General features: G+C 39.0%; 1 protein-coding gene across 1 annotated transcript; it reads right to left on the bottom strand.

Annotated features, from left to right (window-relative positions):
* Positions 1 to 970: 970 nt before the first annotated feature.
* Positions 971 to 10,051, bottom strand: got2b (glutamic-oxaloacetic transaminase 2b, mitochondrial). The gene is made up of 10 exons (XM_069659244.1): positions 9,919 to 10,051; positions 6,860 to 7,016; positions 6,173 to 6,301; positions 6,033 to 6,092; positions 5,783 to 5,944; positions 5,277 to 5,381; positions 4,931 to 5,081; positions 3,906 to 4,071; positions 3,619 to 3,769; positions 971 to 2,254 (listed from the first exon to the last, which is right to left on the bottom strand). The coding sequence occupies exons 1-10, from the start codon at positions 9,999 to 10,001 to the stop codon at positions 2,132 to 2,134; spliced, it is 1,287 nt and encodes a 428-aa protein (XP_069515345.1). The 5' UTR covers positions 10,002 to 10,051; the 3' UTR covers positions 971 to 2,131.
* Between the last annotated feature and the right edge of the window lie 5,047 nt (positions 10,052 to 15,098).

The raw sequence follows: 15,098 nt of genomic DNA, 5'->3' as shown, positions 1-15,098 counted from the left end.
TCTGTCAATGTTATGCTGAATTTGAGTGATAAACTCTGATACCGGACCGGGTCGAGGCCAGGGTACATAGGCTGCGTGATTTCATTACTCGGTGATTTGATAAATTGGGGTCCTAATTACACTGCTGAGGCAGTGGATTAACTGAAAAGATGACTACCTTCTCTTGCGGCCCTGGTTTACAGAGGGGTACTGTGTCAATAATTAAGCCTCTATGGCAGTGCTGACCCAAAGAAACAAACTACCTTTTTGGACCTCACGCTGCCCCTTTATCTTTTTTTAAAGAAAATAAATATATATAACATCACCATAGCTGTCGGCGTAAATTAACATGATAGGCTTAAGTAGTCCGATAAGATAACTATCACTTTTTACCTGCTTTAAATTTACTTTACATTAAAATACATGCATGATCATGACTATTTAAATAAATACAGTATGTTATATTGTTTAGGCACTTATTTTGTTCTTTTATTTACACTATAGTATTCTAAAGTACAAATCATAAGAGGAATAAGTAAACTAGCAGGGAGTCTTTCAGAGGGATGAAAGGCCATATATATATATATATATATAGTGACCTCCGAGGTCCCAAAACTATTTGAAATATTTTTTCCTTCCAAATTAAAAATTCATGCCATAAAGGGTTAGCAGCCTGTAGCTCAGTATTGGCCTAAAGACCCACAGCGGGTTTATCCAGCTATGCAGCAGGCCCAGATGTACAATTGTAAATTGGAATAAGGATTGTAAACAATATGATTTCTTGAAAACATTTTTAGTGAGTAGTAGGAGGAGGAAGAAGTAAAAACATATTACACAGGGGGTTTTAAAGATTAGAATTAATATCTCTCCATTTAGGCCTAAAGCGTACCCTAAGTGCAATATTATTTTAATGTTACCCAACCAATTTAAATGAGCAAACTATAGAAACGTGTAACTTCTTGGAGGTTAAAAGGAACACTCAAACAGATCATGACTCTATGACCATTTATTGTTTGTTCAATAAGGTACATGACCACTGATGCATTATTTCATGACAGAATGCAAACATGGTAGTATAGGCAGACCTGCGACGAACCCAACATGTCTAGATGCCATTTGTGTCACAGTCCGAATGACAAACAGATCCATACACTCAACTATGATGTCTGAGCGAGTAAATGAGAAGCATGTGAATATTTCTGTCCAGTGTTCAATCAGGTACCCCACTCATCTTTATCAACCACACAGAGAGACATTGTACTTGTACCAAATATAAAGACTCCATTGTGAAAAGAAGGTAAAACATGAGATGGTGATTTGGGGCTGTAGAGGAATACGGCGTAAAAAAAAATCCTCATTGTGGAATCAGTTCAGAGTGTTGATCGTTTCTCTGTTCTGAGTTTAACTCTTTTTGGCCTTTGTGCTTGTTTATATCGGGGGTTGAACGGGTCTGACAGAGACTGCTGCCCAGTGATTAACTAGGTTAAAACCCAAAAGGATTCACAAATCCAGCTGGAAAAGTACTGAATACAAGGAGATAGATTCCAAACAAAGGTAATCAGGAAACTACATTACTGGAAGATTGATTAGTTCAGATGAAGAACCAGCAGTGAAAAGATTAACTGATGGACAAAACCGAGTGCCAACCTAATCTTGAAACTCAAACAGTGCTTTTAAGCTCATAAAGTGCTACAACCCCACCTTCAAAATTAAGAAAAATAAAATAACTCGTTTTCTACTGGCTTTTTAACGTAAAACATATGCAAAGTCTTACATTACCCCACGTCGGTTCCTGGATGTTTTATTGTGAGTGACCCCACAGCAGATAGACAGCACACATTTATGAGGATGCACAGCCAACAGTATATTTCAGATAATAAATAAGCAAAGATGACCCTTCAGTGATTGGAGAATACATGCCTTTTATAATTTGGCAGGGGAAGCTGTTCAGTGAAATGTTAACAAAAAAAGAAAAGAAACTAAACTGCAGCAGCAACCGTTCCAAGTTGAACTCGTGATGAAATTCAGTCAAGAAAAAGTCTAACTAAATATCTTTTCTAAAGGTGGAATGGAGGAGACAGAATAAGTGATGCACGAAGCTCCTCTTTCACACGGCTGCTCTGATCTTGAAGCTTTCTCAGCAGGATTCACTCTACTTGGTAACTGCATGGATCGCTTGTGCCAGGTAGCCCACGTTGCCAGAGGACACACCTGCCATGGAAATTCTGCCATCCTTGGTCATGTACACTGAAAACTCCTTTGTTAGGCGCTCAACCTGCAGGGAAGATAAATCAATACATATGTCAGAAAATAGTCAGCCCTGTGATTGACTACCAGTCCAGGGTGTACCCCGCCCTTCGCCCAATGACAGCTGGGATAGGCTCCAGCCCCCCGCGACCCTGAACAGGATAAGCAGTATAGATAATGAATGGATGTCAGAAAATAAACAACAAACATCTAAGCAGCGTTCTGAAATCAGCTGCAGTTTAAGAACAAAAAGGTTTTCAGCTGTCAATTAATGCAACCAAAAGTGGGATGTTTGATAGGAGGCTGTAATTGTTCATTAGTATGGTGTACTTACTTTAAAAGAGTATACCATACTTTATTTTAGAAGCTTTTTCTGTTACATTAGTTAAATTTCTCTTTTAATCCTGACAGCAGTACATAAATCAAGCGCTCTAAGAGAAGTAGGAAAAAAATTCAGCATCTGCAGCTGGCAAGAAATAAACCCATCCAATCTATATATTGAGATTGAATTAAATTATCATCTACCTGCCTCCCTGTGCGCACTATGCCCATGCACTCATTATGAAATATACGGGGCCTTTCTCAAGCGAAGGATTGCAAGCTAGTCACACAAGAATTGCAGAGAAAGGTACTTGGATACTGTTAGCGATATATGCACTGTGCTCCTCTCCCAAATGCTCCAACGTGGACGCCAGCAGTGAGGCAGTGCACATGGTATTTTTTCAGTTGGATACTTTCAGAATCTAGCTTACTCTTGCCTACCCCAGGTTTAGTATCTGCACTTGCTAGTCAGAAAATGCAGGTATCAAATCCTAACAAAGAAGTAATGTGATACTAGCATGCAGCATTATTGTCGCTTTGATCAATGTGTCATTTGATATTGAAACATTAAAAATCAATAAAACCTTCAATGACTACTTTTTGTATGTAAATTCAGAGTATAAACACAGGTATTTATTTTCACTCTAAAAAGAATCGAGGGATCCATGTTTGCATTTTCCTTCAAGTTGGATTTAATCAAATGCTTAAATTTCACAATAAGTTTTAAGTACAAATCTCCCAAAGCAGAGAACCAGACTGTTGTGCAAAGCTTACCTTTAAAAAGCACATGGCTCTATTGACTTTTTTCTTATGCTTCTTTGTAATCTGAACTTTTTTTTCTCCTAGCTTTTTGTACAATATCACCGGAATAGTTTGACATCCTGGGAATTACAAATAATGGCTTTCTTGCCGAGAGTTTGAGGAGAAGATCAACACTCTCATATCTGTAAGGTAAATATAAAGTCAGCAGCTGGTAAGAGAGTGGTATCAACCTTTTAATCTAGCATTTTAAAATTCAATGAATGAATGATGTATTTCTGCTGTTAACAATCACAGGAAGAAAATGTGTACCTGTTCGGGTTTGAGGCCTGTGAAGCAGAACATCCCGATCTGGTCAATGACGTGCTGCCAGTTTTGGGAGGAGCCCTCCTTCTTCAGACCAGCCACCAGCTGCTCTCTCATCTTAATGATGCGGTTGGCCATATCATGGACCTCCTCCAGCCTGGGACCAATGACAGCAGTGAAAAAACACATCAAGAAATAGATATCTGGAATATGTCTTGAAAAATGTGGTGCATATGAAACAGGGAGACTGAAGTGTAGAATACAAACTTCCCATTTGGGTAATTAGCACATACCAGAGTGAGCGCAGATCTGGTGTGTTGAGAATGGTTGATGCAATTCTGGCACCGTTCATTGGGGGGTTTGAGTAAATGGGTCTGATGAGGATCTTCAGTTGGGATTCGACCCTCTTTGCCTCTTCCGCGTCATTACACACCACAGTGAAGCCTCCCACACGCTCACCTGTGAATATTAACATGCACAGTAAGTGTAAAACACAGTGTTTAAAGTCAAACAAACTTCTTTCTTCAAAAGGAAAACTGTATTAATCTGCAAAAACTGATGATTTAACCCTTTAAATAAAGTTCAGTTATGAGGAGGAGGTTAGATAAGAATATATATAAAGGATAGGATAAAGGACTCAATACATCTTCATACTTAAATTGCAGCAACATATTCTAAATTTACAAACAGTTATGTGGGTTTTATAACATAAAAAAGGGTGTAAAGATGACACAGAACAGTTAGATGAGTCTTTAAAATACTAAATATCTCTGTGTTCACATAATTTCACATAGTTTTGGTTAGAAAAACAAACCACTCTGTGTACACTAACACCTAATTATTAACCTATTACTATTACAAGATGACTGCTTTAGGGCATTTTCTGAGTTCACACCACATACAAAGCTGTGATGACCAGCAAAGTTGAGTGCAGTTCTTTGTAAGTCTGAAAGCCTGTTTGAATAAACTGTTTCATTATATAGTTTTTACCACTGGGTGGCGCTAAACACCAGCTAGAGTTCACAATATCGTCACTGTGTAGATCTTTCATGGCTTCTATAAATAAATATCCAGGTTTAGCATAATTAATGTTCAGCATTACACCTGTATTTAATATTTCTAAATCACCTCTAATTTAAAAGATTCTGCAGTTTGGCCAAACATATCTCAAATAATTAGATATTTAAATAAGAAGACCCTGACAGGCGGTACTTTAACTTACCAGTAAAATCTCAAATTTCCACATTTTGAAATTTGATATTTGCTTGTAATCTTAAAAAATAAATAAAAAAAGAGGGTGTACTGAATTCTGACTGACCATAGAGCCCCATGTTCTTGGCGAAGGACTGGGACAGCAGGATGTTGTGGCCCTGCTCGATGAAGTATCGCACCGCCCAGGCATCACGGTCGATGTCTCCACTAGCGAAGCCCTGGTAGGCCATGTCGAAGAACGGGAGCAGGTTCCTTTTCTACAGGGTGGAAAAAAGGGAAAGCAGACGGAAACAACCAGTTATCATCGTCAAGCGATAATAGCTACATATAATACAAGACTTATCAATGTGACCTTTGAACTGTCAAACACCTCTGACTTTGAGATAAAAGAAAATGTGTTCTGACATTTATCTAAGCTGCAAAAAACCATAAGTAAGATGATGTAGACTCACCTTCACAAGGTCAGAGAGCTCCTTCCACTGCTCGGGTTTGGGGTCCACACCAGTGGGGTTGTGAGCACAAGCATGCAGCAGGATCACACTCTGCTCTGGGATTTTCTGTGACATAAAAAATGGTTTGGGTTCGTCAAACTTCAACACAGACTTTCTCAGATGGCATGTAGCCAATTACATAAGTGACTATAACCAGCTACTTTAGGAAATATTGGTCTTTATGTAAATGACAAAACATGATTAACTTTGTAGCCACCAAATATGTTCATAAGATACAAATATATAAACAAAAATGGGGGGGAAAGCATAAATGTTCTTCCTCGTGTCTAAACACACCACAGAAGTATTGATTGTTGCACAGATTGAGTGTGATTATGTTATTATTAATTATTGAAAATGCTCAACTACAATTATTCTAAATAGAAACTATATAGAATTATTATACAAATATTATCCCTAAGGATTGTGCTCTAAACAACGCCTCAAGTCGATTGTAAATGTCTTACAGAAATGTCCTCCAGAGCTCCTTTGAAGTCAAAGCCACAGGTGGCTGGGTCGTAGTATCTGTAAGCTTTCAGCTGCATGCCAGCGTCTCTGAAGATGGGTGTGTGGTTTCCCCAGGAGGGTTTGGGCAGGTACACATCACGTGGACCTCCATGGAATCGGGCCTGTGACAGAAGAAAAAACACCTGGTGAGATAAGCAGCCACACCTGAATGTATGTGTGTGCTGAGTGACCAATACAAGAAGACCTCACCAAGAAGTTGGCTCCGATGCGCAGAGATCCAGTGCCTGAGATGGTCTGGACAGTGGAGTTCTGTTGGAAGAAGAGATTTTGAACTCATTGTGTATCAAAACTTGTATTTAGTTTTTAGATGTTAACACCACCCAGCTTACCCTGCCGCTCTTCAAGACCTCGTTATCAGCACCAAGAGCTAGTTGGGCGCAGGACTTGGTAAATTCCCCCAAACCAGTGATGCCAAGGTACTCCTTATCCAGCTGCTTGGCTGTGATGATAGCCTCCGCCTACAAGTGTGAAAATCAAAAGCTATAAAAACACAACTACTCTCTTTTATTTGTGTTCCCTGCTCTGCACATGAAACATCTATAATGAAGGTACCATTGGTTAAACACAAATCAAAAGGCAGACACGCGTTCTCATGGTGACGAGGCAGAAGTTGTCCTAATCATTAACATGTGTTTCACCCAAACTTAAACTGCTTGAATGTTCAAAAGTCCTGAGGGTCCACAGGGTCTACAGAAGCTGAACTCAGGATGACAAAGCAAGAATGAGCCAATCACTAAGACCCTGACCAGCTACAACTGTTAACACTTTAAATGCCAGTTGAAAATGTAAACTATGTAAATCCCTGAGTGACCTCTCTGTTTTTAAAAGACCTGCTTAAATATCTACACAAAACTGGTGTACTTTGGTTCCCTTTGAGTTTTTAACATGAAAAAATAAAACTCATTGATGTGATTTCTTTTCTCCCTTAGGTTAAAGGGGTAACCTGTAAGTGGCATGGGAAAATCAGAGTGTGCATGTCTGTGAAACGGGAAGAAATGTTCTTGTTTGTATGGTACCTTGCGGACACAGCTGAGCACGAAGGGCTTGCCCTGGTCATCCCTGTAGGCTCCCACTCCCAGGTTCATCTTCTTGGGGTTGCTGTCCTTCTTGAAGGCCTCGCTCACACCCAGGATGGGATCGGGGGGTCCCATCTGCACTCCACCCCACCATGAGCTGCAAAGACACCAAATTAGGTGATTATTGATGTGGTCGGAAAACAGTGACAAGACTGAAGACTTCATCAGTGTGTAGTGCACTGCTTTGTCTTTCATGAACGGAAACACTCTACAAGGTCAAGATGTGCTGCTTCTTAACATTTCACGCCATTATTGGCTACTGGTTGCACTAATGTGTGTAGACTTAATGCGTGAGCTTAGCTCCTCATGTGACCTGAGAAAACACCGACGTCAAACACAGGCTCAGTTGGCCCTCAGACTTTCATGAGACAAACACTATAATCCATTCAGAGGGTCCAAAGTCCAAACAAGAGTAACAGTTAATCTGGCTCTAAAACTCACGGTTTATGATGCAAGTCCCCCATGCACCAAGTCCATATCCCCACTGTAATACACAACAAAAATATAAATATCACTCAAGAAAATGTAATTATGAACAAGCATGCTAAATGCATTAACTGTTTTATTACTTCTACCTTCTTCTTTGCCCTGCTTTTTTCTAACCCCCCTTCAATCATCTGTCCTATTGTTTGCTTTCTTCCTCTTATTCTAAACCTGTTATTTTATTCAGGTTTGTCTATTTTTGGAAAATAGCTTTGAGCTATTTACTTATTGATCATTAGATTACAAAGTGGAGATCTTTTGCTCTTAAGTTCAATAATAACAAAAAAAAATTCATGAACAAAACAAACCAACTACAAATTACTATGAGAAAATAAAAGTAAGCAAACCCACATCAGGCTTTATGTAATATGACAGTGGCCACTCCAATTCCAATTGGGATAAATTGTTTTCTTATTGACTCACTTAATAAATGAAATAAATTATGTCAGAAATCTGTTCAATAAGGGTTAAAGAGGGTTGTTGCATGTTGCGACCTTCACTTCACTGGTGCTCAAATATTGTCTCGGGTTTCTTCTACTTTGTAAACCCTCTAAACTTTGCAGCTAAATTTAGTACTGAACACTTTGCAAAAGGCCAGGAGTCACACCTCCCCTATCTATAATTCAAAAAAATATTGCAGTGGTTTATTAAATAGTGACTAAAGTTCGGGAACAAACATGTTAATTTGCATTAATCAAATGTTGTGAAATGCTTAAAAAATATATGTGCTGAGTCCAGCTAACAATCTATAGCTAAATACAATGGGGTGTTTGATCCTGAAGCATTTATACAACCAGCAGTAGACATCACAATCAAAGCCCTACTTTAATATACAATGCAACAGACCTGAATTAAAAACACCTTTGTGGAGCTTAAAATACTGTATAAGGACTGTGTTAGAGATGTTTTACTACCACTGTATTACTGAGGCTGTAGTTTATGGTGCTTTTGTAATGTAAATGCTGTTATCACTACTATGCTATACACGCTTTAAGTTTAAGATTAGATAAGATTTTATATTCAGTGAAGTATAGACAGCAGTAATCTGTTAGTAGATTATACAGACTATGTAAATATATCATATACAAGGCCATAAATAAGGCAACAAAATAATATGCACATCTATGCAGAGTGCAAACAAGAGATGTTGCAATTATTTTACTATATAGTTTCACTTTCAACACAATGAAAAAATGTATGTAGCACAAATGCTATAGAAAGTGAGGGGCATTTGGGTTCAAGGGATGTTATGCCTGCAGAGAGCATATACACAGAACCTTTGAACAGCTGAACTTCAGCATTTGTACAAACATTAAAGCGACTGGCAAGTTATCGGTGATCAATAGACCAAAGGCCTTGTTTAGCATGTTAAAGCGTGGAAATAAAAGGGTGTTGCTCTCCCACCCACTGCTCTTCATACTAGCGTCTACTGCAGGGGTAAACCCTAATGCATTTATTTATTCATTGAAATCAGACCGATGTGCTTGGATGAAGCAGACACTCGGAAACACACCCACACAGTCAGAAACATGATAGCACTGGCTAGCAAAAGGAAACCCAAAGTTACATCTGCGGAGAACGAAGCAGAGAATGACAAAAGACAAAAGTTCAAACGCCTGATCAAATTGTCTACACTTACAAAAGCTACATGTAAAATACTGTCCGTAAATAAAATTGCACCAGGGAATCTAAACGAGTTTGCCCTCCAAGTAGACCCTGAAAGGACATCGGTGCCTATGTTAGCCGCGTCGCCGCTAGAAAACAGCCAATCAGCGATCAAAGGCGGAACACTTTAGCCAATCAGCTTGCACGATTTCACCAACTACGACAAGTCGCTTAGCTCAAACTGTGCGGGGGATTTGACAGCTGAATTAATCGCTTTCGTGCAAATCCTTAAGAAAGTTGGCTTGAACAACGGAGCAAAGTAAAATCGTAGCAATAATATACGACCCATTATCATAAATAACTAATTTATAACGAGCCAAACCTAGCTAAAGTGTTAGTTCCTCCTACACCTCAGCCAGTGATTCACAGGGACTTGTGCGGCTGACACGCCAGCGTGACTTTCATCAGTAGCGAGCTTCAGTGATAAGTTAGCAACATCAAGTTACCTCTAAGGTCAACTAGAGGATGTCTAGCACAATAGGTGCTAACGTGTGAGGTTATCGAGTCATAAAAGTCTCTAACGTTAATCTACAAATGAAAAATAGCGTTAGCAGCTTTTGCCCCTCTAGCTAGTTACAATCACAGCACAGCGAGGCCTATTGAAACCATTTGACCCCTGTCCATCTTAGCGAACCAGCTCGAGATAATCAAAGAGCATTTACGTTTCAATATCAATTTGATTGCTGGCTGAACCGTAAACGTTTCACCTTTAAATAACGGCTTGTCTGCTGGTCAAGCTAGCAGTGAAACTAATGTGACGCCACGCTGCTAGATTACCAAGACTAGCATCACTGTGTATAAAAGTCTCTATGTCCTTAAGTTTTAAGCCTATCATTGCATTTTTAATTTACCTGTTGCGGGTGGACAGAACTCCCAGGGACGGAGAGATGTTCCCCAAACAGAGGATCACCTTGTTTGACTTGAGCAGGGCCATCGTTGTGCTGCGCTTGGGAGCTGAGCCTAGGAGGATGTGGACGGATGTGAAGGGCAGGCACCACCACGACGTACGCGCCTTGTACGCGCTGACATCAGAGCAACGACCAGTACAGTACAGTGTGAGTACGGCAGACTTGAGAGGAAGAGATTATCACCTGACAGCTAATCCTTTGACTAGTGTTGTGTTATGTGCTAGGTGCGAGAGAAATCCATTTACATAAATCATAAAAAATGATGATTCTTATTTTAAATCATAGAAATCAATCAATGTCATGCAACATAAACATTGAAATAGCCCATGTACTAAGTGCTAAGAAATGTTTAGATAATTTGCTAAGGTCAATTTGATAAGGTTAACATACCAGTGTTAACATACAAATAAAAGTTATGAATTCAGCTGCAACTTTGGGTTCATATATAACCCCGAAAAAATAAATCTACAAGTACATTCATAATTCATCACTATCAACATCAATTTTAAATGCATCATTTTTAATTCAAATACCATTAAACCATGAGTTATAGTCACCAGTGTTCTCTGAGTAAGTATATTAAAAGAACATGCAGACAATGTCATAGAGGATAAGAGGAAGTCAAATTATGTTTTGAGCCAAAGAGGATCCATGGTATTAAACTAAGCTGCCTCTTTATTCAGCGATACAACATTTTAGTTTTTTATTAGTTCTCTATTGAAGAAGATAACAACAACATTTAGGAGTCACTGCTCGAGCAACATTGAGAGTGAAACAGAACTGGTTTACTAATATTGTTTAAAATCAATCTTCAGGTTTATTGTCCCTTTAAAATAGTTATATTGATGTTGTTGTCGACAGTATTTGTGCATATTTCTAGGACTGTGGCTGTTCAGGATAAGCCTGTTAATAATAAATTTGCCTAGTGACAGGAAAGGCCTTGTTTTAAGCTAAACACTGTATGAGAGCAAATGCTGCAAAACCTTTTAAAACTGAACACAAGTCTAAACATCTTGAAATAGTGTTCTTAACAGTGCAAACTGTGTTAAGAACAAGCCTGACGGTGCTGTTTGTAATAATAATATAACAATAATAGTTTATCAGCGTGTCTGCCATAAGGCCGGTGTACTTCATGGTTGAGGTGACACACACTTTCTTTGGTGATGGTAACTTTTTTAGTAGGTACATGACAGCAGTATAGCATTCTGTAGTTATCTTATATATCCACTTGAGGGCAGTGTTGCTCAATAAACACGGCATCTGCTTTTAGCTGCATGCTTTTCTAGTTGCTCTAATCATGTTCATGAAAGTAGGCTTCACACGGACACCATATAGACAACTGTTGTGATGATTATCTGATACAAAAATCACATCCCACCTGCATAAAAGGTCACGTTTGAGAATCCGTGGCCACTGACCCACTGCAGCAAAGTATCTAATTTGTTGTTTCTTCTTTGCCCAAGCACTAGTCTACCTCCAACCTCCCACCAGATGGAGACATCTTCTACATTTACTCTTCAAAGCTCACCTGTGCTCACTGTTTCTTGTGTCAGATGATTAGACAAGAAATGAATCCAACCTTTTAATATAAAAAGCACCTTGCAATCGTCAAAGCCTCTTAGCCACTGAAGTAGTTGAAAACACTGTTATCTTGGATATTTCTCTTCTCCCTCTTCACTCTGTGTTATGTCTGTAAACTGTGCCTTGGCTGCATTAAGTAAAGATGCCAGAAATGTTTTACTTTCAGTCATACAAGTTTACAAGAACAGCAAAATCCCTGACAGGCAGTCTGTGCAGAAGGAACAACAACCTGGATGAACATCACAGGAGAGAGCCTGGAAGGTCATGAAACAGTTTCCCTGCAGCATTACAGGCACCTCACTGGCACCCCAACACGGTGACAGAGCAGGACATGCAGTTGGCTTGCACGTGGGACTGCCAGTGTGTGCAGGAGATATGGATATTTCCAACAAAGCTGTCAGTAATGTCGAAGAGAACTCACATCCACAAATGTAACGTTCAGAAACATCATTTGTGGAAAAAGAAATGAAGCAAAATACAATGTAGCGTTTGCAGTTTGCAGTTATTCAGTACTTTGTTAAAGTGCAGAAGAGAGCTCATATTACTCTACATTTGTCCTTAAACAGCTTTGTGGAAAGAAACTGATGACAGTATAATAGTGATGAAGAGCAGTGGGAGGCTGGGGGAGCAAACGTTGCCGAGCTGAAAGAAGCATTAAAAATAAAAGAGCAGCAGAAAAAGAATAATGGAAACTGATAAGAGGGAAGTGTTACTGACTGTAATGCTGAGTGACGTTTCACAGCTTAACTTGGGGCTGAACAGGCTTCTCTCATACCCTTTCATAGCATATACTGTATGTGTGCTGTAACGTAAAAAAAAATGCGTATCCTTAATTGGCTTTTTGATAACTTTTTTGTTTTTTTTCAAACACACAAAACAACATAAGTAAATATCACTCATCTACCCACTGCTCTGCACTGCCTGTGGAGTCAGTTAACAGATTGTGTGCCATCAGAGAGTTGTAATGATAAAATGATGTGGAGCAGTGGTAGTGAAACATTAAAAATAAGATTGTTGTCCCTATTTGTGCTTCATTACATCTAGTTAAATTTGCTTTTAATCGCAGGTCCAAAATAGGTTCATGTGATGTATCAGTAGTAATGAATTAAGCTGGAGGAAAATTAGAGGAAAAACTATAACCTACCAAGGTACACACTGCATTTTGACTATTGTTAGCGTGTGTGTGTTCAAGCTTTAATTATGTCAAGTTTCAATATGTTAAGTACTCTCCTTTGGAAAATAAGACAATAGAGTAAAACAATAATATTTTACTGCATTGTCTCATATGAGATATTAAAATAATTGAGCAAATGTTGAGATAAAATATCATATATGTCAAACATGTCAAAGATGGGAGGAAAGGAAGAGGGAAAGGACCCACATGCAGACGACACAGGCAGACAGGTGATCAACAAAGATGTACTGTCGATACAAAAGCCTGTCAGCAGGTTTTGCAGAATGGTAGGCAGGTAAAACAGTAACAAGAAACAGAAGAGCAGGTAGGCAGCTAGGCAGGTCTGAGTAACAAAAACACAACATGCAAAAACACAAGGGATAAAGCATAACAAAGAGGCACACAGCATAAGAACAAGCTGACAAGTAAAGAAAGGAAGAGATCTGATATATATAAAGTGAGGCTGATGAGTGAAGTGGGAACAGGTGAGCAGGGGGATGGATAAAGTTTTGATGTGTCACAGCAGAAAAGCAAATCATTAATTTAATTCTTCACAACTCTTGAGCTTAAAAGACCAAATGACACGTCCCCACTTTAACTCTCATGTACCTCTTAAGGCAGGAAATACAACTCTAATCATTCATTATTCATAATTATAAATTCTGCTATTACAACACAGTGAGCTAATTCTTTATGGAACTAAAAGCTGACGTAAAATGAAACATGGATTTGTGTTTTGCTTCAGTGTTGAAATGGTGCAATATGATTTCTGTGATTTCTCCGGTAAAAGAAACAAGAAGAAAAAAACATTGTCCCTTGTGTCTGTCGTAGCAGAGACACAATTAGACTAAGATCCAAAAATATCACTAATATTTGCACATAAATTGTCAGGGAACAGAAATCGCTGAGACAATATTCATGTCTTAGAAAACCCTGCAGTGACTAAAAACTCCAACATGAACACTGTTTGATGTAAAATTTTGTTCCAAATTATTCGAATCTAATAGAACATACAGTAACATGAGTTGAATAGAAGATAAAGACGATTATGATCAAACACAGGACAAATAATTAGCATAATGTGCTAAAGGAATGACTGGTGTCTGCTATAGCTGCAGCAGCACGTTGTACTGACTCTTGCAATATAGATCTTATATATATGAAAAATGTATACAGTAAATGTTGTCCAAGTATTAAGAACACTGTAAATCAGCACAGCCTCTGCTTTGTTATTTATTATCATTCATTTAACAGAGTTCACTATCTTTGCAGCCAGTGTGTGTGTGTGTGTGTGTGTGTGTGTGTGTGTGTGTGCAGCTGTGCAGAGGGTAAATAACAGAGGGAATCTCATCTGTCTGTTTCTCTCGCTCGTCTCGTTCCTCTCACCGATGTGTGTGAAGGAATCAGAGCGGATATAACTCTTTTTTCTTGTTGTCAGCAGTTAACTGCTTAAACTACAGCTCCGCGTTTCACTGTGTGTGTGCGTGTGTGTGTGTGTGTCTGTGTGTGTGTGTGTGTGTGTGTGTGTGTGTGTGTGTGTTTCTGTACACCCATGTGTGTGAACATTGACTAAAGGAGTTGAACACCATTGTTTGTGTGTGTGTGTGTAGATGCAGTGAGGGTGTGTGTGAGGGCGTGTGCTTTAAAGATAGTGGGTTTAATTAAAGATGAAAGAGCTGATTATTAATTGATGGGAGGTGGACTGTTCCACGATGCTGAAAAAAGGGGGTGTTTTGATTCTTTTTCCCATAAAAATGAGCAGAAAAAGGCAAATAAAGAGTAAATTAGGACAGAACATTTAGAAAGAACTGCCTTTTGTGATTTTCCTCATTAGAGAAAGTTAAATAATCGATACATAATGTACACTAAAGATATGATGTAATTCATATATTATACAGGCAAATATAATCAGAGAAATGTTTTGTCTGGTGATGAGTGGAGGCTCAGATACACACGTTCTCTGAAAAGGTGACATATTTCAATTATTTAAAAGTGCAAATCTTGTGTTGCCATGTCTTATTTCCTCCTGCTGTGTTACAGCAGCTTTGTATACATGTAGAGAAAGTGAGACAATCACCATGCTGTATTTTTGTTGTCCCGAATCTCTCAGCGTGTCCCACTCGGTTCACTCCCTCTCAAAGTGGCACAGAGGCTTCAGAGACTCTCCTCCATGAAAAATGGAGCAGCACAAGCTTTTTCGACATCACACTTTGTGTTACCAGGAGATTAGAAAGTGAAGGTGGAGCACTCTGGAGAAAACACTCTGGCTCTGGGCATCTGCAGTCTTCAGTGGAACCACACAACTCTCAGGATTGGGGGAAATTATTTTCTTTTACGCGGCGCAGAGAGGAAAGATTAAACAAACTGT

The sequence above is a fragment of the Semicossyphus pulcher genome, unplaced genomic scaffold (assembly GCF_022749685.1).
Source record: "Semicossyphus pulcher isolate SPU_LCO1_2020_fin unplaced genomic scaffold, fSemPul1.0.p SCAF_1, whole genome shotgun sequence".
NCBI lineage: Eukaryota > Metazoa > Chordata > Actinopteri > Labriformes > Labridae > Semicossyphus > Semicossyphus pulcher.
Note: the sequence above shows the minus strand (reverse complement) of the source record. Positions and strands in the feature narration are given on the sequence as shown.